The sequence below is a fragment of the Protopterus annectens genome, chromosome 16.part0 (genome assembly GCF_019279795.1).
Source record: "Protopterus annectens isolate FY-2018-M chromosome 16.part0, PAN1.0, whole genome shotgun sequence".
Classification (NCBI taxonomy): domain Eukaryota; kingdom Metazoa; phylum Chordata; order Ceratodontiformes; family Protopteridae; genus Protopterus; species Protopterus annectens.
Genome location: NC_056750.1, coordinates 561,526,396 through 561,550,674, shown reverse-complemented (window position 1 = coordinate 561,550,674; position 24,279 = coordinate 561,526,396). Strand labels below are relative to the sequence as shown.

The window sequence follows — 24,279 nt, the reverse complement described above, 5'->3', positions numbered from 1 at the left end:
ATCCAAGTTATCAAACATGTCAACTTATATTTAGTATTAAATTTATGATCATACTTGAACAATTTTCTTTATGTAATCTCTCCTGTACTACTGTCCTATTGATACAAACAGTATTTATACTAGTGATGCTCAAGTGTTTGTTTCTCTAGTTCCCAGGTATCCCTCTGAAAATGAGCCTCGGCTCTGTGGGACTACCCCTGTAAATAAATGTAAATAAAAATAAGTACAAATTATTACATGTGCTTAGCCCTTTATTTTATGGTAGCGTGTGGTTCATTTTCCACCACTGCCTTAAACTGAAACTTTCTTACTCTCGCATTAGAACAGCTGCAGCATACTTATTACTTTTGCACCAAAGGCATTTTCTGTGCCGAAAATGGTTAACCTAACTGAAGTTAGAACGTACAGCAATACAGCCTTGAAAATGTTATTACTAGCAGTCTTAAATAAAACAGTCATATTAGTTGACAGTCAGGGCTTGCTTGCAATTCTCTAGAACCTCCTGGGCATACAATAGCACTGTTAAATATTTCACTGGCAGTATCGCGTGTTGGCTCAATATTAACACTAAAATCAAAGTAAAAATTGTTCTCTCACCAATCACAGTTACTGCCGGGGTTTAGCAGAAAAACAGTGCCTGGTGATGATATGTTTTCCATCACTGACCCTTTTATTTCACTTGTCTGATAGGCTCCAAGAAAAATAAAAAAAAAAATCATGTTTGTGTTGTTCCTGACTTCTTACCAGCAAAGTTCACCTCTCATGAAAAGAGTGCTCCTGGATCCTTCTTCCTGTACCAACATATTTTCTCAAGCTGTCCTTTTCCTTTAAGTCTCCTCCCCTTATCCCATCATCAATTGTGTCTAACTAGGCCTAGCGGTATAATGCATTGTCACTGGGTGTCTTTAAATTTTACTGTGTCTCTTGTACACATCAGAGCTCACATGACAAAAGCTTGGCAAGAGAAGCTAATAAGTTATGAGCTCAGGTACATGCATACTTGCAACATATGCATGAAACCTCTTTTCCTGGGAGGATATGAGACACGACCACCCATTAAGCATACAAAATGAGCACTATGACCTTGTTTATATGTGTATCAAGCCATAACAATTATAACATAAACAATTTAGAATTTGAGCTATTACGGTTAAGGAATTAAGAACCAGCACACCAGATGAAACTAAGAAACCCTCATGTAGGTGCTGTTGTCATTCAATATCGCAAACATTTTAAATACAGAGTCATGATAGTCAGTTACATTTCGACCCCTGTCGCCCAATAAACCAAAAGAGAAGGGTTGCAAAAGGCCATATGGTTAGGTTGTCGACATTAGTGAGTGACGATAAAACAATTTTGGAAGAGATAGCCACCCTTATAGGTATGTTTAAAGACAGAGGGCAACCACTATGAATGTTGATGAAAGTTAGGAATGAGATTTGAGGAATCGTAATTCTATATTTGTACCTATTTTAAAGTAGGTTTCAGTTTTAATGATGCTATTAACCCATGTTCACCGTCACGCTGTCACATTAAGTGTGCAGCGATGATAATTCAGTACAACAATGATGCACCATCAATAGTTACTACATTTAATGCTGACTGGAGTTTATTGTTACCCCCTGTGCTTAAGACATGTTTGGGTGACAAACCACAGGTTACATACAGTAGGGGCAGGAATTTAAAAGGCTGGTTCGAGAGTCAAAGTTTAGCTAAACCTGGAGGATTTATATTTAATATGTATAAATGTGGAGTAAGTTCTGCATATTCATCAGTGATGGACCCTATGTTTTAATCCCTGGATATGAAAGAACTATCCGATGCCCTGGACATTTTAACTGCAATATAAAAATGATGGTTTATGTAGTGACTTGTATGGCATGCCAAGCATTTTATGTTGGCAAGACCACCAAGAAACTCAAAGAACGTATAGCAGAACACATCAGGGACATCAAGAATTACAAAAAAAAATGCTGTTTATATGCACTCAAAAGATTGTGAACATTTAAATAGGTTTTTATTTTTCATCATATATAAAGTTAATTTTCATCATATATAACGTTAATGTAAATGAAAGGGGTGGTGATTTTAACAATATATTAGAAAGTAGAGAAACTGTTTGGCAGCTGTGGTTTAATTCCACACATTTTCCAGGATAAATGACTGCTGTTCAATTTCAGGTGTTCTAAAATTAAGGGCACATAATGTTTGAAACAATGGTAACAATTTTGCCTAAGAAAATGACATGTTACCAGTAGGTAAATTAATTGTATTTGAAAGCACTTTATATAAACATTTGTCTAGAAACTGGTTTTAAATAGCTTTAATATTTTTTTAATTTAAAAAAAAAAGCTTGCAAGTTATTTATTGCGTTTGTTTCTACATCATTTTATCACTATCTTTTTCTCAAGCAGGGATGTGTATCTTGTAATTTTGCTACTGTGGATTTTATGGCAGTTTTATTACTATTTATGGTTATTGCTGCTGACATATTACACTGTTACTCATTGACTGAATTTTAGTCATGTGATTGTTTTAAGGCTCTCTCTCTCTCTCTCTCTATATATATATATATATATATTACAGCTGTGTTTAATTGATTTCACTCTGATGAAGCCCTATGGGTATAATGGGCGAAAGAACTTAGTCTTTTAAAGTTTTATTATTTTTTTCTATACAAATAAAGTATAAGTACCTGTGTTTACTGCAGTCTGGTGGTGATTTTTTTTATTTTTCATTTCAATGGTATTATGGCCAAAAAATTAACACACAAGATCTAGTGATTTGTGTAAATGACTGAAAGCCATTTAATAGGAATCCCACTGGACTTGTCAATTTCCATAAATTTGCTAACACTCTGCATGACTAAATCTACAAACAAGTGGGTTACAGTCACTATTTTGTCTGCAATTGCTTGATATTCACAAAACTTCTTTAAACTGATGTATGTTAAAAGGTGGACCATTGTCAATCTCCGCTGCCCCTGTTTTGCCAAAAGTAGGAAATATCTTTCTACACATTTCATATTCATTCACAGTTATTTCCTTTTTCACCTCTCACGTTCACATTCTCCTCTGTTATCTCAATGTTTCCTTCTCTCTCTTCGGTCTCAACAGGTTTACAATTAATTTCATCAATCTAAATTTATATGACAATTTGGACCTCAAGAGATTAGATTTTTCTCCCTTCATCACTCTGCCTTTTTAGTTTGGCAACTTCAAACCATGAAGTAATTCACAGTAGTCTTTCTGAGATGCACATGCTCTCTGCAATTAAAAAAAAGCTAAGAACTTCATTTATTAATAATTTTAGTGACGATCCAGGGTCTAATATCATACGTTTTTCCTTCGTTGTTTGCTATTCTCACTGCTATTTTTGACTTTCCGCATTATCCTTTGTACTTGTATACACATACTACTCTCTCTCTCTATGATTATATTTATTCTCTACTCTTCTGGCACTGATACATGTCATACCAGTTTTATACACGTGCACACATATATAGGTTTACTATGAGTTAAATGAAGTGCAGCCAGTCGAAGTACCGAAGGTTGAAATCAGGGTTTCCAAGGGGCATTTAAGCGAACCACCAGAGGTCGCTCACAAATAATCGAGATGATATGTGCACTCGATCATTTGACAAGCAAATACTTAGATTGGGAAGGGAGGTCACACATCAGTGAGGAACAGGGAATTAGACCATTTCCTCACTGAAGTATACAAAATAGTAGAATTAGTGTACCATTGACTGTAGAGTTCTGCGGTATGTTAATATGCATAGCAAGAGGTGAGTGACGTCACCTCCTGCTATGTCAAATACATTGAACCACAGTAGTCGATGTATTCATTTTCACTTTGGTTTATTATTCGGAATTCCGAATTCAGCATTTTGGGTTGACATTTTTAACAGTCAACCGAAGCTAATTCGTAATTCCCATGTAGGTTTAATGCTGAGAAACCGCCAGGCTTAAATGGAGTTTTTACTTTAAAGCCCTTTTTGAAGTCACGCCGTCTGAAGCATTAAGTGTGGATTTGCTATATGCATTTAATAGGAATTTTTTAACTAGTTTTTTTATGTATTGTTTACTGATTTTAACTCATGCTTATTATAAATTTGTCAGTATGTTTTAATTGTTTTTTATTTGGATTGTATTCTTTAGGGTATTTTCTAGATAGTTTTGTATTTTTGATATATTATGTACTAATGTTTTTTAGAAGGTGCTTAATTAGCTTTAATACTTGATTGGTTGTTATTGGATATAAATGTAGGTTGTCTTTTCACTAGTTTGTCTGATGAAGCAATAAGTTAATCATGAAAGCGCTTACCTGTATCTTTGGTTAATAAAGTGTTTGTTTGCCTTTCAGCCTGGTAGGCTCGGTATCTTATTTATTTTTTGTTTGGACTTGTTATAGTTACCGTGTCATTTCCTGTGCCTGTTTTTTATTTGGTTTGTAATGTTAATCCTATTATTTGTATGTCTGCTGTTATGGTGTTATCACATAACCATACTCCTCAGATCACCACTCCCGCACTCTTCAAATATATGTACCTGAAAACTACAAAGCAGTGAGACTCATACGCTTTTTTACAGGTGGTTTGATCTCAATCATTGAGGCTGTATACTGATGGTTAGATCTAAAGCAGTCTTTGAAGAACTGCAACAGCAAATCTTGCTGTCAGACAGAGCATTTCATTTTCAGTGGTATGGAAATATGACCATATAGCAGGCATGACAATACTTTGAGCAGATGCATTCCTAAATATAAATCATATTAATCATATAAGTTTTATATATACATGTATTTATATAAAACTTATATATCTATATATATATATATCTATATATATATATATATATATATATATATATATATATATATATATATGGGTCTACTTTGACCCATCAAAATTACACTTTATTGAATTCTACTTACCCGAATATACACTTCTCAGAAATAACATGAAACAACATTAAACCAAAAGAACGGACTGATGAAATCCTTTCCCTGTGAAAGGAATTACTTGGCCACCACAGAAAATAACCTCAATGGACCTCCCCCCCACATCCCCCTACTTAAATACACAAACTCCGAGATCACACTACACTGAAGAAAGAGCAAAGTTCACCATGGTGGCCAAGTGGTTCTTTTCACAGGGAAAGGATTTCGGCAGTCCGTTCTTTTGGTTTAATGTTGTTTCGGAGAAGTGGAGTCCGGTAAGTAGAATAAGATAAAGTATAATTTTGATGGGTCAAAGTAGACACACACGTGTGTGTGTGTGTGTAATATACACATATATATATATATACATATATATATATATATATATATATATATAAACTATTATATATACAAAACTAAATGCCAACAAATGTATTATTGTACCCTTTGGGAAGTCATCTCTCCATGCAACTAGCACGTTAACAATATGCCCCCAAGAGTTAACCTAGTTGTTGGAGATTTGGGAATTTATGAGGATAGTGAACTACGTTTTGACCAACATGTCCATTGTAAGAAAGTCACTCTGTATTGCACACCTTATTGTCATTATCCCACTTTACTCAGTCCTCATTAGTTCAGTCTTTGAATACAGTGCTCCCTTTGCCATGTATCTATCCAGACACATGCAACAACTGGAACACCCACAGAGATAACGTACTAAAAGGATACAAAGCCTAACCAACATGTAGTAACTGGACTGATTCAAAGCTCTTCATTATACTCAGTTCTTACAGACTGCTAAGAGGGGAGCTGTATATGGCATATAGGGCATCGTCTGACCCAAAACTGATGGATTTACTGCACATCAGCAGGTCAAATGACATCAGAAATACTCAGTCTAAGGATCTAAACTTCTTCTGCAACATTAACAGAACAGTTTGGAAGGCCAGGTATATCTCGCTGAAGATACCAGTGCACTGGAACAGACTCCCCATTCACATAAAACAAAGTTCATCCCAGAACATATTCAACAGCAACTTGGATCTATGGATGGGAAATAGGATAATTTACTCCAGGACTGCCCCCCTGTACTACTAATGGACAGAGGCAGCTCCTAAATGCTTTAGTCCATGCATGGGCTCCCTCAAATTATTTACGCTATGATCCCAGTTATTCTCAATAGGGGCAACATGTAATTATCCACTATGGGATGGGTAAGGCCAATCTCTAACCAAATGGTTCATTTGAGCACAAAAAGGGAAACTGGCTAGGCATAAAATGGCCTGCAAGGACAGCTAGTCTAGCACCTACCTATGTCCCTATGAGGAATCTGTGCTCAGTGGCTGTGTCAGCTTCATCCTACGATGCAGAAAAAAAGACGCAAAAAGGCTGATGGCTTTATACCATCATGAGTAATCCATGACACTGGCGTATACATAAACATTTGGAAATAAATCATAAAATATATTAATGACAGACATGCAGTTTGCAGGGAAGAGGGACATGACCTGATCAGAGGCTGAAGAGTATTCTTGTTTTGCTTCGGAGCTTTAATACTTGGGGAGCATATGCCCCTGCAATGTACACCAAAGCCCCATGGAGCTTGGGTAGTACACCAACTTCATAATCCTCAGATCTTAACCACATTTCTGCAAGTAAACAAAATATATTAATAAAGAATACAAATTATGTGTAGCTGTGAAGTCCTGTCTCTCACAAGGTGATGAGTTCAAGGAGAGAAGCTTAAATATCAAATGTTGTCTTCAGTATTCACATATCTGATACATGTAACTTAAAGACACTCACTCTTGGAAGTGGGCCTACATTTCATTAGAGCCCTAAGTGGTACAGACAGTCTCACAGGGAATCAGGAGGCAGGGAAGTCATCTGAAGATACACAGAAGGCAACGTTCTGCAGCACCAAGGATACTAATGCTAAAAAAGGCAACTCAGCTATAGTATACAGACTGTGGAAAAAAGCCTCAGCACATCAGACCAAGGGGACATACCCTGGCAGGGCCATCATCCTAATGGAATGGCCTACCAGATGAAAAAAAAAAAAAACACATCAATGGCTAAGATCTACGTAGTTCACAAATGACCCATTGCCAAAAGTTAAATTGGTATATTTTCCTGTAACAGAAGAGGAGAGGAGAGGCTCAGATATTGGCTTCTCCTTGTCTAGAGTCCTTCTTTGCTTTGAAGTCAGCCACCCAACTGGTGGAGAAAAATGGGTCATGAAACCAAAGTCCTCAAAAAAACAAGAGCAAACAAGCCAGTTCTGTTCAAAAACAGCTGGGGAGAAAGACCAACATTTAAAAAAATAAATAATAATAGATTTTTAAATGGAGAGAGAAAGACAGATTCTACTTTAGAAAAATCTTTATGCAGCCTGAGCAAGACCTAAATCTTGCATACACTGAAACAAGATGCCGTGAAATAAAGTAAAACATGCACCCTGCCTTTAAAAGACTGAGACTCACAGACAGAACAAGGATGATCTCCTCTCTCAGCCTGAAATTATCTTGGAATGAGAAACACCACACTAGCCAAAAGAATATATCAAAAGGCATGTTCTTAAGCACAGGCAATCATTCTTTCCAAATGTCGGTATTGGTGTGAGTTCACAAACATGAATGATGCTGAAGAAGTGACCTGCTGGTTTTTGGGGTTGCCAGAATACATTAAGGATAAGATTCAGATTCTCTGACTGAAAACTGAAAGGCAAGTATGGAATTTAGTGAAGTCGGAGACAGAAATAAGAAAAAGGTTTTTCAAAACCATTACCACTCGCTTTCATCTGCCCTTCTGGATGAAACAGACGTTTCTGAGGACAATGTTCTATTTGACTGCAGAAAACTCAACCTTTGTAGTGTCCTACCTGCAGAAAACTATTCTGATAGATTCAACAGCTTGAGAACAGGACTCACAATGAGTCACCATGTTTTTGTGATGACATATGTTACTTTGGAATGTGAACCACCACTAGAAGGACTACCCTGCTGCAATGTCACATATTCAAACTGTCTGCTGAAAAAGGGGTTAAGAGCTCATAAATTTAGCCCTCACAAGAATCCTACTGTCAAATTTCAATAGTCTTTTGATAGACAACAAAGGAACTCATACGCATCCAACTTTTCATATATTCCACCACAGTCTGTGTGTCACCACTGTGGCATTACTTCCAGTTTCACAGTGTCTCCTGACAGACAGAACAGAAGCCTATCTCACCATCTATTCAAATATTCCACCACAGTTTCAAGTACTTCTGAATCTCTTAACTGTCCAGTCAGGAACAGTTTCTGGTCTCATACTGTTCCACAAGACATGCATAGTCACAGTTTTTAAGTTTAGCAGGCTAAGATGGAGATTATTCCTGCAACTGCCCAATGTAATCAGAACCACTGTCTTTCAAGAGTGGGACCCTGCCTCATTATATATAAATACAGTAAGACAGATGAACTGCAACTGATGGGACAGTGGAAGAAAGGGAACTTCACCCTCCAATTTACTGAGACAATTCAACCAGCCTCACAAGCAATGGAAAAGATCCAAAAGCAGAAGCCTGTGTTATTGGATAGTGATGACACTGCAGCCACTAAAATTACTCATCTTTAGAAGCACTCTTTTTATGGGGTTAAGGCCAGAAAAAACCCCACTGTAGATCACATGAACTCCAGAAAACACCCACATGTAAGCCTTGATCTGCCTTTGTGTCGTCATGCAGGCAGCTAAATTCCAAACTGCAGAATCCTGTCCATGACAGGAAGAAAGTAGCTGCAGCAGTATATTGAATCTGTGCAAGAAATCCTGTAAATCAGGAGCAAGGAGGACTTCTGCAAGTTTACAGCCAACACAACAGATTTCAAAAATGACAAACCCCAATGCAGGGCTACCAGAAGATAATTCTGAGAGAAAGGCACATACACAGCCAGACACACAGGAGCAGAAACAGCAGGAGTCCTTTTAGGGATAGAATCTCCATAAGTGCAACCACTTCAGTTAAAATCCTGGTTATTCAGACCAAAGGACAGCACAGTGGAATGGAAGCACACAACTGTCAGTTGTGTGACCCCAATGAAAAGTACACAAGACTCCTACTGGGTTCCCAGGTACTGACAAACTTGCCAGGAGAGACCAAGAAAGTTGAATTATTAAACAAGCTGGCTAGAATAAGGAGGAGGAGGAGGATGAGTCAAAGAAGAACAGCAACAACAAAATGAACAGCTGCTCCATGATGGAAAAGAAGAGTAATAAACTTAAAAACATACTGTTCAGTTTCATTCAATCACCGACTTCCATAATAGATTAAAGCTCCTCTACAACCTCTTCAAAGTACAGCAAATGTAAAATGAGAACCCCATCCCCTGTTGAGCAAATGGCTTTCATACTTTTAAGAAGGAGGGGCTGTAAATGTGCCAGCATAGCATATGATCTCCCTAAACAGCCAGAGGAGACCTGACCAGAGGTGAGTCATGTCTTTTCAATATGTGCCAGTTTGAGAGCACATCAAATGTCATCAGTTCTGGAAATACCACTCCACAATATGGCAAATATTGAGAAATGTGATCCCATGTGCAGACCTAGTTAGTGATCTGGGAAGTATCAGTCTTAGGTGGTGCCGTAGGGACTATCCTGTTTGACAGGTAACCAGCTAATCCCACAAAAGTGAAGGCATTCATCTGAGGACCTGAGGATGTTTACCAGAAAATGGGAAATGCAGTGGCATGCAGTCCCTCTGTTGTAGATGGAACTCCTTCCCTTGATATTTACGATGAGAAACGTCGAGCTGTCTCTGAAAAGAAACACCTAAATTAACAGGGTGTTTACAAAAGTCAGTCCTCTCATCAGTCGTGAAGATTCAGAGAGAAAACAATCTGCTCAGTCAGCCACATGCATTTTTTCTGCTGTTGAAGTCAACATAACAGACTACTACGCACTGTCACACTCCTGACCACAGGGTCATGCAACTCGGGAAAGCAGCTCGAAGTATGATTCATTCAGGTGGAAGTGGAGCAGGTGTACAAGACAGTTAAAGGTTCAAGAATGAATACGACAGTATAAAAACGCTTTCTGCCAAATATATCCTGACCCTTTTGGGGAAGGGATTATAATAGGAAACAGAAACTAGGTGACTGGCACTTGCTCACTAAAGCAATTATAAGTCAGCACTAAAAATTAAAAGCACTACACCCTCGCTCCCCATTGGCCCTTGTTTTCAATTATAAAGGAATTCCCAATATTATTCTAGCATGTCCAAAGGTCAGTTGTCAATCTCCTCTCCGGTCCAGCTGGTGAATATGGGAATCTTGAGGCAATGTTACAACTGCCTCATGTACACAGACAACCCTCTCCTCCTCCCAACAAATTCCAACACATGTGAGAGATGCAACCATATAGCCAAACTGGAGGCTAAGCTCTCTCAACTCAGTACTGGCAAAACCAGTCAGGAGGAGAAGGAAACCACACTCACTACAATTCCAGTCTCACATAGACCTACCATGACAGCAAACCAAACACATAATCACACAAAAACATACTTGGAGGCTCTAAATAAAGATCTGCCTAAGCAGCAGAGACCTCCAAAGCAGACACCCAAGCAACCGCTACCCCAAAAAAAACACGTGCAACACATATCTCACAAAGCCAGTGTGCCGAACAGTCACAGCCCTTAAGGCTAAACAACACACCTGATACACTTGTAATAGGTGACTCTATCGTCAGGCACACTGACGTCCCGCTCACCAGGCTGAACAAGGAGAAAGTCACGGTGAGCAGCCTGTCTGGCGCTAGGATCCGCCACATAACACAAGCACTCAGGTCACTCCAAGGCAAGTACAAATATGACTCAGTCATTGTCCATGCTGGTGTGAATGACCTGAGACGTACCTCCCTGGACTACATGAAAAGAGACATAGAGGAGCTCTCTGAGCATGTAGCCCAGGCTGGTATGACCCTGACCTTGAGTAGCATCTTACCCTCACCAAGAATGATGCCACAGTATGAAGACAAGATGATCAATTTCAACAATTGGCTTAAGTATTGGTGTCATTCAAAGGGGATCCAATGCCTATCAGCTTGGGATGATATGCACGACAAGCCACGATGCTTTGCTAGGGACGGCTTGCACCTGTCACCCCTGGGCTTTCGGATATTGGCAAAGGCTCTTGCTACCCCCATAGTGCCTTTTTAGGCAAGGCTCAAAAGACAAACCCACCTCCATAGGTATCACAAGGGATAAGAAACTAAGAGTAATGCTACTCAACGCTAGAAGTCTAAACCTCAAGATGCACGCACTCGAAACTCTCCTTAGCATGGAGAACATCGATATCTGTGCAGTAACAGAAACCTGGTTCAGGGGCCCGAGAGCACCCCAGCACTACCAGGTTATACCTCATACCATGCTTTTGGCCCCAAAACTTGGACCGAACCACAAAAGGAGGGGAGTATCGATATTCATCAAAGATACCCACACCTCCAGGTTGGTGGCAAAGCACGAAGCATCAGAGACTATCCATGTGCAACTAACAGTGGGTAAAACTGCCTTCCAGTTTATAGCCTGCTACAGACCACCCTCCCAAACCCAGGAACCCCACTCGGCCTTCCTGAGAACACTGGAAAATATGAAGGTCTCTCCGAACACCATTATATTGGGCGACTTCAACTACCCAAACATAGATTGGGAGCATTACTCTAGCTCCAACACCCTTGCCCAAAGGTTCCTAGAATTCATAAACTCAAATGCTATGGAACAACTTGTTACCACTCCCACAAGAGGGGAAAACATACTGGACCTGATCATCACCAACATGGGGACTCTATGCTCCAGACCAGAAGTGTATCCCTCACTGGTAAGATCAGACCATAAACTGATCTCACTGGATATTCACATCCTGACCCCACAGCCTGCCCAGAAAACCACAGTGAAAAACTTCTCTAAAGCAAATTTCACACTCCTCAAAACTGAGGTGGAATCCTTCAAAGCCCCGGGCCTGTGGAAAATACAGCCCAGACCGCAGAATCCTTTATAAATGCATTCTATGAACACCTTCAGGACTGCATGGATCATGCAATCCCAAATAAAACCAAGACCCAATCCTCCAAAGGCAGGCGACCTGCCTGGTGGACCCCAGCCATAAACAAACTATACAATAGAAGGAGGAAGCTACTACATGATAGAGCAAAATCCCAAAAAGGGAAGGCATCTCTGATCAGTATTAGCAAAAAACTAAGGGCACTCATAAAATCGTCAAAGGCCAGCTTCGAGAGAAAAATTGCACAGGACACTAAGGATAATCACAAGGCTTTCTTTAGTTATGTTAGGAACCTGGGTGGGAATTCCCAGATATGCTCAGAATTAGTCCAAAATGACAAAAAATACACTGATCCCACAGACATTGCCAACATCCTAGCTGACAGGTTCAGCGCAAACTTCTCCCCCCTCTCCCCACCAAAAGGGCAAATATCTATCCCAGCAGAGTGCTGCCCCCCTGACATCTCAGATGCTCAGGTGGGAGCCGCCCTCTCCAAAGCAAAAAACACAGCATCAATGGGACCAGACGGTGTCCCAGGCTGCGTCCTACATGAACTCCAAGAAGAGCTAAACCCAAACATAAAACTTCTGTTCAATCTCAGCCTTACTACAGGATATGTACCCAAAGAGTGGCGTACAGCAACAGTGATCCCTCTCCACAAAGGTGGTGCCTCAACAGACCCTGGAAACTATCGCCCCATAAGCCTGACTAGCTTGGTCTGCAAAGCTATGGAAAGGATCATCATGGACCTCATAAATAAAGATATTGGGGACCTACAGACACTGGATCCTACCCAGTTTGGCTTTGTTAAGGGCAGATCCTGCCTCTTAAACCTGGTTGACTTCTTTGAAACAGTCACCAAGGCCATTGACGAAGGGAAGGTGGTCCACACAGCCTATCTGGACCTCGCAAAAGCCTTCGATACAATACCCCACTCGGGCATTATAGATAAGCTCACCAGCTTAAATATAAACCCCTATGTCACTAGATGGGTTGCAAACTGGCTCAAGGACAGAACCCACATGGTTAGAATTGCTGGAGCCATGTCAGACTCCAAACCAGTTACAAGTGGCGTCCCACAAGGCTCAGTCCTGGGACCTCTCTTGTTTGGTATATATTTCTCGGAGGTACAGGCCAACACGGAAGGACTGTGGCTGACCAAGTTCGCAGATGACTGCAAACTGGGCGCCATAATCGACTCTCCAGCCGACACAAGCATCCTCCAAAAGGGCCTCATAGAAACAGACAACTGGTGCCAGAGCCATGGCCTCAAGCTAAACGCCAAAAAAGTGTATAGTCATCCTCTTTGGCAAAAACAAAGTGCCCACAAATTACCACATAGGTGGTAATCCATTAAGTACAGAAGAAGTAATTGGGGACCTGGGGACCCAAGTTGATAACAATCTCTCATTTGACAACCACGTGGCCAAAGTGGTTAGAAAAACATTTTATATAGCCCACCTAATCATGAAGGGATTCACATCTAGATTAGGGGAGGTCATCGTGCCTCTTTACTCATCCCTCATCAGGCCCATAATTGAGTACAATGCCCCTTTTGGGATGTACCTTACCAAACACCTGCAGCAACTGGAAAGACCCCAAAAGTACCTCACCAAGAGGATCAAAGGGCTCAAACAGATGCCATATGCTGCCGGTTAAAGAAACTCCAGCTCTACTCAGTGGCATACCGCCTGCTCAGAGGTGACCTGTGCCTGACGTATAAGGCCATGTCCAACCCGGAATTAAGGGACATACTGCACCTCAAAAAATCCAAATCCCATCGAGCTACACGCTCAAGACTTGAACCTCAGCACTGAAATAAATAGGACATGCTGGAGGGACAGATTCATAACCCAGAGGCTCCCTTCACTCTGGAATAAAATCCCAGTCCAGGTTAGGCAGAGTCCCTCATTGACTCTTTTCAAGAGGAATCTTGATGAGTGGATGGGAGATCGTAGGTTTACCCCGGGTATCACTTCTGTGTCACTGTTAGACAGAGGCACAGTATACTAACCTCGAAAAAGGGCATAGCAAAATTAATTTAAAATGGGTGGCGAAAGCCAAACATACTCTGGCTAGGCTTATAAATGCCCTAGGGCAGATAGCCTAGTATGAACCTATGAACCTATGCACAGGGAAGATAAGATCTTTAAAGGCCAATTCCAGTGGATGCTGACCAAAGACTACTCACTCTCCCCTTAAGGAGAAGAATAAGCCAACAATCAATCAGAGGTTAGAATTCACCGGGAAAAGGGAATGGAAAGACAGTTTACAAAGGAGTAAATTTTGGACGTGTGATGGAAAATACAGAGGTAACTGGGAACATTTTTTTTTTTTTTTTTTTTTTTTAGAGTGCAACAAATTAGCAGATTTTAAAAACAATCCTTAAAGAGTACTTTGTCAGAAATGCTGGGGTAGCAAATGGCTATAACAAATTAAATAATTCTTTGGGATATAAACCTGAATTACCTAGACATAGTAAAGCCTTAAGTTTATGCTACTTGCTTCCAAAAATACAATTACTAAAAAAATGGAAATCAAATTTAAAGCATCTGTAACTCTCTACTCAAGTACCGAATATTGTACAGGAGATAAAAGGTCTGGAGGATGGATCTTTAAGAGATGAGGTGTACAAAGAAATAACTGCAATTTATGGGAACAATACATGAAGAGTAGCATTCAGTTGGAGGAGTGCTGTTTAAGGAAAGGCAGAACTTGAGCAATGTATGTAATGTTGGAGTGAATGAAAATTGCCAAAAAGAAAACATCTATACTGAATGAAATCAACAATAGAAAATGTTACTACAGATTTTCCATTAATGGAACTGTACCAATGTCATACTTTAAAATGTCAAGATTCAATAAGGATGTTTTTAAAAAGGAATAGATTAAGTCTCTTCTTCTGGAGCCAGGCAGATGGAAACAAAGGTCAGACAGAGAAGATCTTAAAAATGCTTTTTCTATATAAAATGAACTCATACAACAACAACTCGCACTTCATTAAATGTTCAGTATTGGGAAACGGAAAAAGCAAAAAACAGAAAAAGTAATTTTGCCAGGGGGGGATGTCCCCTGTCCACCTATGAGGGGGACATAGCAATGCAAGCTCCCAGACTTGTATATCACAGGACTGTAGGAAGTTACTAATCCCTGAGGCCCTTATAAGCCTAGCCAAAAGTTTACCTATGTTTAGACAAGTCAGCACCCGATGCCCCTGTCCAAGAGAGACACAGGTGGAATCCCAGGGGTGTATTTTCTGTTTCCCATCCAGTTATCCAGGTTGCACTTAAAAAGGGGAAAAAACGCACTCTGCTTGATGTAGAGAAGTAGTCTATTCCACAGATGGGGGAGTCTCTGGGACACAAATCTGTCCCGCCAACAAGTCCTATTGATGTCACAGAACAGGTTGAGGCCACACATGGGGGTTACTCGAGTGGAGCTGCAGCAGTCCCAGCAAGGCGGGATTCAAGATCGCCTTGTATGCCAGACAGAGGTCACCTCTGCAGAGTCTGTATGAAACTGTGTAGAGGGATAGGGCTTTTAGCCTGTGTATGGTAGATGTTTGAGGCCCTGGATTCTCATGGTGAGGAGCCTCTGTGGTCTCTCCACCTGCTGCATGTGCTTTGTGAGGTACATGCCGAAAGGAGCATTGTACTCAATAATGGGCCTTATAAGAGAAGAATACAGGGATGTTATGACCTTCTTGTCCCTGGATGATATACCTTTACTTATGAGGTGGACCATGCAGAAAGCTTTCTGTACAATGGAAGCAACAATGTAGTCAAAAGTTAGGTTGCTGTCAACCTGGGTGTCCAAATCCCTCATGACTGATTGCGTGCTTAGGATACTGTTATTAATGTGATAATCTGTGGGGACATCACTCTCCCCCAAAGGGGATGATGGTGTGAATGTATATATCAATTCCATGGTCACAGCAGAGTGGAGACAAGAGAAAACTCCTACTCCACCCAAGTCAGTGTGCAACAAAACAAAATAAAATCATAAAAAGCCCCTTGATGGAGAATGCCTAGTCTGAGCACAGGTATGCTTTCAAAATTCACAAGGTCTCCTCAAAAAAAGGGGGGGGGTCATCTTGGGGTGAAGCAATCAAGGAAGGGTACTCATACACCCTGCCATATTGAAACATGAACCCCAAAGCCTTCAGACTCTGCAGCCACTGGGAATACAGAAGGGAGAGGTCAACCAACAACAAGCAACTGAAATGGTTGATTTATCCCCTTCCTGTGTAGGATATGCATGAAGAGGACCAGCTGCTTGCTGTGCAGTGAGAAACAGATCTCTAATATGCAGGGAGATGCTACTCATGCCTGATAGACCTGTGCTGCATCTGACACTGGTATCAGCCCCTGGCTATGAAAAAATGTCTTCTCTCCACACCCGTTCAGCCATCTCTTATCAGGTGTTAATAAAGCTATAATGTTCAAACAACAGTATAGGTTTAGCAGAAGATTCATTGAACATCTGACATAAGCAGGGACCTTCCAATCCTCAACAGCACATTACTACCAGCCTGGTGGAAGACAAAGGGATTGATCCCCTAGTTTGACTTAAGTTTTAGAATCTTCTCAGGGGCTCAGAACACTACTCGTTATGTGATAATGAACAAGTTTTGACTTTTAACATAGAAAGGAGTGTAACACCAACCCCTTGGGTCTTGCTCTCAAAAGCAGATGCCAAAGGGGCATGTCTCTGATGTCACTTGCAGCTGTGAGGATGTGTCAGGTGGGATGTTAATCCCTCAAAAGAGAACATCACCACCCATGAGGGTTCAGGGAAAGCCAAATGTACAACAGAGCAGTTTACAAGAATGATCTAAAATTCATCCTCACACTTCCCTAATAAAGTCTTCTTTATCATGCAGATGCTGGCTCTGTCATCACTACAGACAGAGGTAGCAGATACTGGTGTGGCCCTGAACCAAAAGAGCACAGTGAAGGTTCAACCTGGAAAGCAATGCATGCAGGATCTTTTTCAATGGTACACACTGTGATGAGATCCAAGCAATGTGAGTAGTTAGAAATAGAGATTCTGAGGTCAGTGTGCATTCCTATGCTAGCACAGGGTGCCAGAGATGTGTGCACATCCTAATGATGGCTCAGGGTGTGCATATTCTGGGGTTTCTGCACAATTCTTATGCTGGCACTGTGGTGTCAATGGTGTGTGCATATCCTTATGATGGCTCAGGGTGTGCTACAGGGGTGTGCACATTCTGGGATTTTTGCATAATTCTTATGCTGGCACTGAGGTGCCAAGTGGATGTGTACACACTGAGCAATGGAACTTGAGAAGAAAAGCTATATCCATGGAGAGGGCATTTGGGAAGCTGAACTAATGGGCAAACCAACCACACAGAACCCCCTGAAGAAGCAAGACCTGCATTGACTACTTGACCCTGAAAAATTACTCTTGGCTTGCTTATCAAAAAAAGCCTCCCTATCAGAAGTTCAAGCCCAAACAGTGCAACTACTCAAACTGAAAGTATTTTTCAAACACAAAAACAGTAGAGAGAGAAACCTATTGTTGCACCTTTCAAACATTTTTGCAAGGCAGCTGTACAATTCCACTGCACCCGCCCCCTCATGTCTACTACTCACACACTGACTCTTAAGACTGTACAATTGAGGAGGGGGATACTTTGAAATGCTTCAAGCTTGAAGTTAGTACATACCTCTTTCATTCACACACACATTTTCAAACTACTGAGGCTCTAAATAACAGCCCCCAGAGATTCAACAAGCACCCCCCCGTCCATAATTACCTGCCTGTGTATTAAACTTGACTATCAGAAATACCAATTTGATTGATACTTGAATTCAGTAACCAAGCCAGCTACCAGCTCAGATGGGACTACAATGGCATTTCCTTCCACAAGAAGTCCCTTAAGACAGCATCTCTGCTGGCTTAATGGACAGTTTCACTCCTAATAAAGCTACAAGCATTACAGTAAGCCAGAAAGCTAAGGTTAAGTTTAAATGTATGTTTTTCTAGTTTACTTTGCTGAAATTTTTGAACTTTCTAATCCTGTTGTGGGAGTAGATAATATTCTTCTGTCCGTCAATACTTTTAAATCAGGAATTAAGCTCATATCCAGTGATAGCATCAGTTAGTTTCAATAAAATTATCTTTAATTTAATGCAACTGTATACCAGCTAAATGTACTGCTTTTTTCTTAGACATATCACAAAAACACGCGAGAGCAAACTGAACTAGACCACTGCCCAGTCCAGGACTAATTTTTGTGTCTTGTGCCCACTGAGTGCAATGATATATTTGTGCTCCCCTGAAGCCTTGAGCCGGATTAGATGGGTGATGAGAGAATGACTGAATGTATTTATTTTTAACTCCTTCCCTGATCCCCTCTCAACTCCAAACAGCCTCAGCCTGTTATTCCCAAGCTGTTGGGATCACTTGTTTCCGAATCCCACTTTTGCTCCTTTCCAGGTACCTCAGATATGACCCTTCATTGGGTGTGACCCCCAACCCCTAAGGAAGTGGATCTCAGAGGTACTCAGTGTTAAACCCTTTTTTAATCTCTCCAAGTATTTTGGGTTTCTATTTCTTTTATTTGCTTGAAATCAAAAGTATTGTGCACAACCATGCTTCCATCTCAACAAAGTATATTTTACATTTTGGTATTGGACAAAGCATTTCAATCAATTTAATTCAATTAATTTAATTTAATTAATGTAATTGTTTAATTGAAACAATCATCATTGAAAGCCTCTATTTAAATGAACTTGGTTACCCTGCTGTTTCATCTTGAAAAAGCCTGACATCTATGCAGGCGAAAGCACTTGATTTATCAGTGTTTCGTTTACCTCATTGTGTTGTTCGTGTTTAATAAAGGATTTATCTACAGTTACAGCTTGGAGAGGTTCATTGGACTACCACGGTGCTTACTGCTTTCTTCCTTTTGGTTGTTGGGACTTAGTTCGTGGTTTGGCTTATTACTTATTTTGGGTTTCTAATACCATGATGGGAATGGACCCAATTCCTAAGTCAAAGTACGATTAAAGTTCATGAAATTAGTATTGTTTCACTCTTTGATGTCAGCCAAAAGTGCTCTTCGCAGCATTCGCAATGTGTCCAGTAATGACGACTCCTGCAATTCGTACAGTGTGACATGAATTAGTAACATATCTAAATACGACTGTAAATTCTTTTTTATAAGACCAGTTGCTCCTACTACTATTGGAATTGTCTGGTTATCTTTCCACATGGCTCTCATTTCTGCCTGCAGATCAAGGTATTTTATGACTTTGTGTGTCTCTGTATGCAAGACACTGTAGCCACTAGGTGTGTTGATTTCAATGATCAATGCTACTTTTGTCTTCTTTTCTTGGACCACTATATTTAGTTTTCTAGCATCTATCTTTTGAACTGCTGTTATTGGGTGATCCCAAGTGATATAAACTTCATAATTTTCAATGATTCTTTGTGGCTCATGTTTCCGGTGTTTTTCAACGACTTTGATACCATAATGTTTGCACAATCTCTAACAGTCTCGCCACATTATTATGCCTTTCAGTATACAGTCCCTCTAGTGCCATTAGTGTGTCGCAACCAGCAACAAGGTGTGTGACTGTTTCCAGTTTGGTTTTACAAAACCTACATATGTCTATTTCTCCCACATGTTCAATGGACTTTGTAAACCAGCGTGTACGTAGCCCACTCTCTTGGGCTGCCAATATTAACCTTTCATTTCTTGATGTGAATTCACCTCTCCTTAACCATTCCTGCGTTCGTTCTTGATCAACATGAGGCTCGTCCAGAAGTTTTCTGCCCTTACAGATTTTTTTTCCACATTTCTTGCCTTCTCATCTGGTCCTTCACTTTATATTCTTTCTTTTGTTTTTTTTAGCAAATTCAGTTGCTGCCTGGTTTTTATCTACTTCTGGTTTGATTTCCATTCCTGCTTGACATTGATATGATTCTGCTAAATTAAGCAGAGATGTCATATTAGATTTATTCTCCTCATGTTTCAAAACTTTCACTACATTTGGATCTTGTGAGGTCAGTAGATATGTGTGGAGTCCCACGATTGCAGCTCTATACATGTAATAAATTTCAAGGAGGCCCATCCCTCCTTTGGAACGGGGAATATATAATCTTGGTATACACTGATTCTTATAAATCATTTGGTGAGCATGAAGCATCTTTCTTATTTTAATATCCAGCCTATCCAACACTTTTTGGGGCCAGTCAATCACTTCAAAACTATAAGTTGGGACAGGAAGAGCAAATTGATTTCTGGCTTGGATCATGTTCCTAGATGTCAATGCTGTTTTCAGGATTAATTTAAGTCTTCTAAAGTACTCCTTACTGAGCTTTATTTGCATTTGTTCATGTTTTATTGTTGATCCTTCATCAATTCCCAAATATTTATACACTCCATCTTGCTCAAGTTCTTTTATATCACATTCTTGCCATAAACTTATGTTTTCCTGGTGCTGCAGTTTTCGTTTTTTAAAGGTTGCTTTTGCACATATCAAGACCAAATGACATTCCAATATCATCTGAAAAAGTTTTGACAACCTGCAGCTGTGCTTTCAGTTCCTCATCTGATGAGCTATACAGTTTTAAATAATTGACAAAGAGAAGATGAGAAGTCACTAGATTTTGTTGTTTGCTAGAAGTCAAATTGTAGCCATGGCCTAAGCTGTTACGTAAACAGCTTAATGAAATAATGGCAAGGCAGAATAGCAACTGTGACAGAGTCATCCTGGAATATCCCCCTTTGAATTTTTATCCCTGGGATAATAATATGTCCTTTATCATGGCATAATTGCAATTTCTGCCCTGTGTGGATATGCTGATGAAGTACCATGGCCCTTTTCCATGCAAACCTCTTGTCACACACACTGCATTGGTAGGGCTTCCATAATTTTTAATTTCCCCAAGTTTTTTGGGTTTCTAATACCATGATGGGAATGGACCCCATTCCTAAGTCAAATTATGATTAAGCCCTGGGTGTGAGCAATCTGATGGTCAGCAATGCGATTGCAGCCTGGGAGCTGTCCTACTTACAGTGGCCAGTTGATTATCTTAGTTGTGAATATGGCTAGTGCAATGATACAAGATTTCCTACAAGGCTCCTCATCTCCATTAGAGGTTGCCAGGCATTAGTTTTTTCCCCTCCCCTTTCACCCCAGGATAAGACAGCACTGGCCATCATCCTCCATCTTATCCCCACTGGCCAGTCCTATTAGCAGCATGAGTTCTGCCCCCAGCTCAGACTGCCTCTATGCCATCAGGCTTATCTGCCCCCAGCTCAGACTGCCTCTATGCCATCAGGCTTACTTAGCGACTGAATTAATTTAGTTTCTTCTTGCCTCTCACTGGATACTCTAGAGTACAAATACAAAACCCATACACAGATGCAGGGAGCGAAAAAAAAACTTAACACTTAGATACATAAATCCCTGATATAACGGAGGAATACAATAGTAATGAAGGACAGTACAGGAGGAATACAGTCGTAATGAAGGACAGTACAGGAGGAATACAGTAGTAATGAAGGATAGTACAGGAGGAATACAGTAGTAATGAAGGATAGTACAGGAGGAATACAGTAGTAATGAAGGATAGTACAGAGGAATACAGTAGTAATGAAGGATAGTACAGTGGTTCAGTGGTTACAGTTTCTGCAAGCAGGTCTAGCATTTGGGGTTTGATCCTCAGTCACTGTCACTGTGCCTATAGAATAAGCGTGCCCATAGAATAAGCGTGCCCATAGAATAAGCGTGCCCATAGAATAAGCATGCAACTACAAGTGGACAGTGTTTTGTTTCTACAAAACCATTTAGCTGCTGCTTGCAAGGCTCACTATTTTTATTTGTTTATTTATTTAATCTCTCACACAGCACTACTCATTAGAAGTTGCTCAATCTAGAAGTTTTTCTTTTTGATGTTTTCTTTCTCATTCTCATGTTTCTCCACTTTTTATAGGACAAGTTCATGTGCAATATATTTTTCTGTAATTTATTCATGTTTCTGCCATTTGCCTGTTTGCACAAGTAATTCATATCTCAGCAAATGCACCATTATGTCTACTCCTGTTAGACCTGACCATTCCTTCCATGTTGTATGTTTGTTATAAAATGGATCACACTACATGTCCACAATGTAGGGTCAGTTGCCTCTCTTCTTATGGTGTGGATCCTTGTTTTTTTTTTTTTTTTTTTTTTATACCCACCAAATGTTGAGCTAAGCTGCTCTGGCTGCTGTAATTTTTTTTCCCAATGAAATGCAGTTTTTGCCAGATACAAAAACTTTTCTTGTTGTTGTTTTTGATGTTTTTTCTTCTAGTTTGAAAACAAATTTCAGCTTCAGTTCATCTAATTCAGTATATTTGTTGTCCAGTCCACAGGGCTTTCACTAGATATAAATTTAGCGTCCACTACAACTGGAGCTGTTTCATATCTACACAAGGACTTTCATTAAGACCAGTGCTCATGTCAGATCCTGGAAGATACAATTCTGGCAGGTATGCTCTTCTAGTTGTTTCAAAAGTCGCTGTGGTAAGCAAAATGTATTGCATAGGAAAAAGTGTATTTTGCATATGAAGTCACAAAATCATAGGCTTAGCTGCTTCCTGAATGACTACAAAAAAAAGATGTCATTGTTCTAAAATCACAGCTTAGCAGATAAAACACCTAAAACTAAAATACGTGTCTAGTGCTGTCATTCATAAAAAGTGGATTTGAGGGAAGAAGCAAACTTTTGAGGTTTTTCATCACCAAGTTTAAGTCATTACACAGAAAATGCATGCAGTACTTCTAAAATTCAAAGCATTAACCTTACAAGTAGGAAAGAAACAGGCAGAAGTTTACCAGCCTGCCTAGGGAATATACAGTCAAGGCAGAACATATGTTTCAGATCTACTTTTCAGAATTAACAATAAATAAGTAAGTAAAGACTTTGTTCCCTGAGATTTTTTTTGCATTGGCAGTTCTCCTGTCTGGTGCAGGAAGAGGTAATGATAAATGTAGAAATATGAACAGATGCACAATAGAACCAAAGGCCCGACTTACAGGCCTCAGGCCATTGTTGGTGTAAAGCAATGCATAAATGGGGGAAAAAATACTGTCAGGGAGACAACTGTATAAGTTATAAAGTTAGACCTCCTTGAACTATCAGACACAGTAAGCTCTGTACTTTAAACGAAGCCCTAAAAGCATCTATTCAGTCTGTGACTACCCAAAGCAGATTTCTGAATACAATGAGATTTTATTTTCTCTTCCCTCTCTAAGCACCAATATACTTTTAGATGAAATTGATTCCATCTCCCCACAAAAAAAAAAAATGAATAAAAATTATCATAAGTCTTTCACAAAAGCAAAGGAAATAAAATAAAATAATTCTTGGGAAGTCTAACAGAAGTCTTACTTTGGGATGGAAATGGCTGGGAGGAGTGCCCTCACTGCCTGAAACACTGAAGCAGTCTGTGACCCCTGATCAAATCGAACTGAACGCCCCTGAATGAAAGAAACCGCTGCTCCAAGCTGTTGAACTCAAAAATGTATTCTCTTTTCCTCAGTGTGCCTCATCTGTCTAATTGCTCTTTTATTGTCTAGCTATGACATTTTATTGTATCGTGTCATGCTGAAATGTTTCCCTCCCCTATTCATCTCAGTAGAAAAAAAAATCTTCAAATGCTGCTGGACCTATAACAGTGATGGTGTCTAACATTGCCAACAAAACATACCCCGTGAAATTTCATATTATGGGTCGGATACATCAGACATTGGAAACATAATAGCAAACATAAAGAGAGCAATTGAAGCAGTGTGATACTTTACCTTGGGGTTTTCCAAGACACCAGACTCGAAACTGAAAAACAAAGACACAAGCAAATAAGCATTTCATGACGATTAATAATGTAACAGTATTTTACCATATATAGACAGAAGTAATCATTCATTCCAAGATCAGACAAAGAACCAGAACTGTGTCCAAGACTTAATTTACTCAAAGTCCCATAAATAAGGTGCAACCTGTTTTTGATACAGATATTCTATTGATTTTACAGAGAATAATGAGCTGTGAGGTTAACGGACTGACTCCACACACATTAAGTGACTGGGTAATATGAACCTATAGCTCCAGTTTTTTTATGTCTGTAAAACATTAAACAATATTCTTTTTCATCATCATATAGTACTACAGGCACTCTGGTGGGATTTTAACAATGGAAACATGATGATTTTTATTAATTTGTCAACACCTGTTTTATTCTATTTAAGATCACTGGAGCCTAACTTAGCAATAGGCATAAGGCAGA

The 24,279-nt window shown here is 39.9% G+C and overlaps 1 protein-coding gene across 1 annotated transcript in view; it reads right to left on the bottom strand.

Annotated features, from left to right (window-relative positions):
* ASS1 (argininosuccinate synthase 1) overlaps positions 1 to 24,279 on the bottom strand; it is a 681,159-nt gene that overhangs the window by 350,466 nt on the left and 306,414 nt on the right. Inside the window, exon 9 of the mRNA XM_044057968.1 lies at positions 23,798 to 23,828. Coding sequence (XP_043913903.1) covers positions 23,798 to 23,828 — 31 coding nt within the window. The remainder of the gene's footprint in view (positions 1 to 23,797; positions 23,829 to 24,279) is intronic.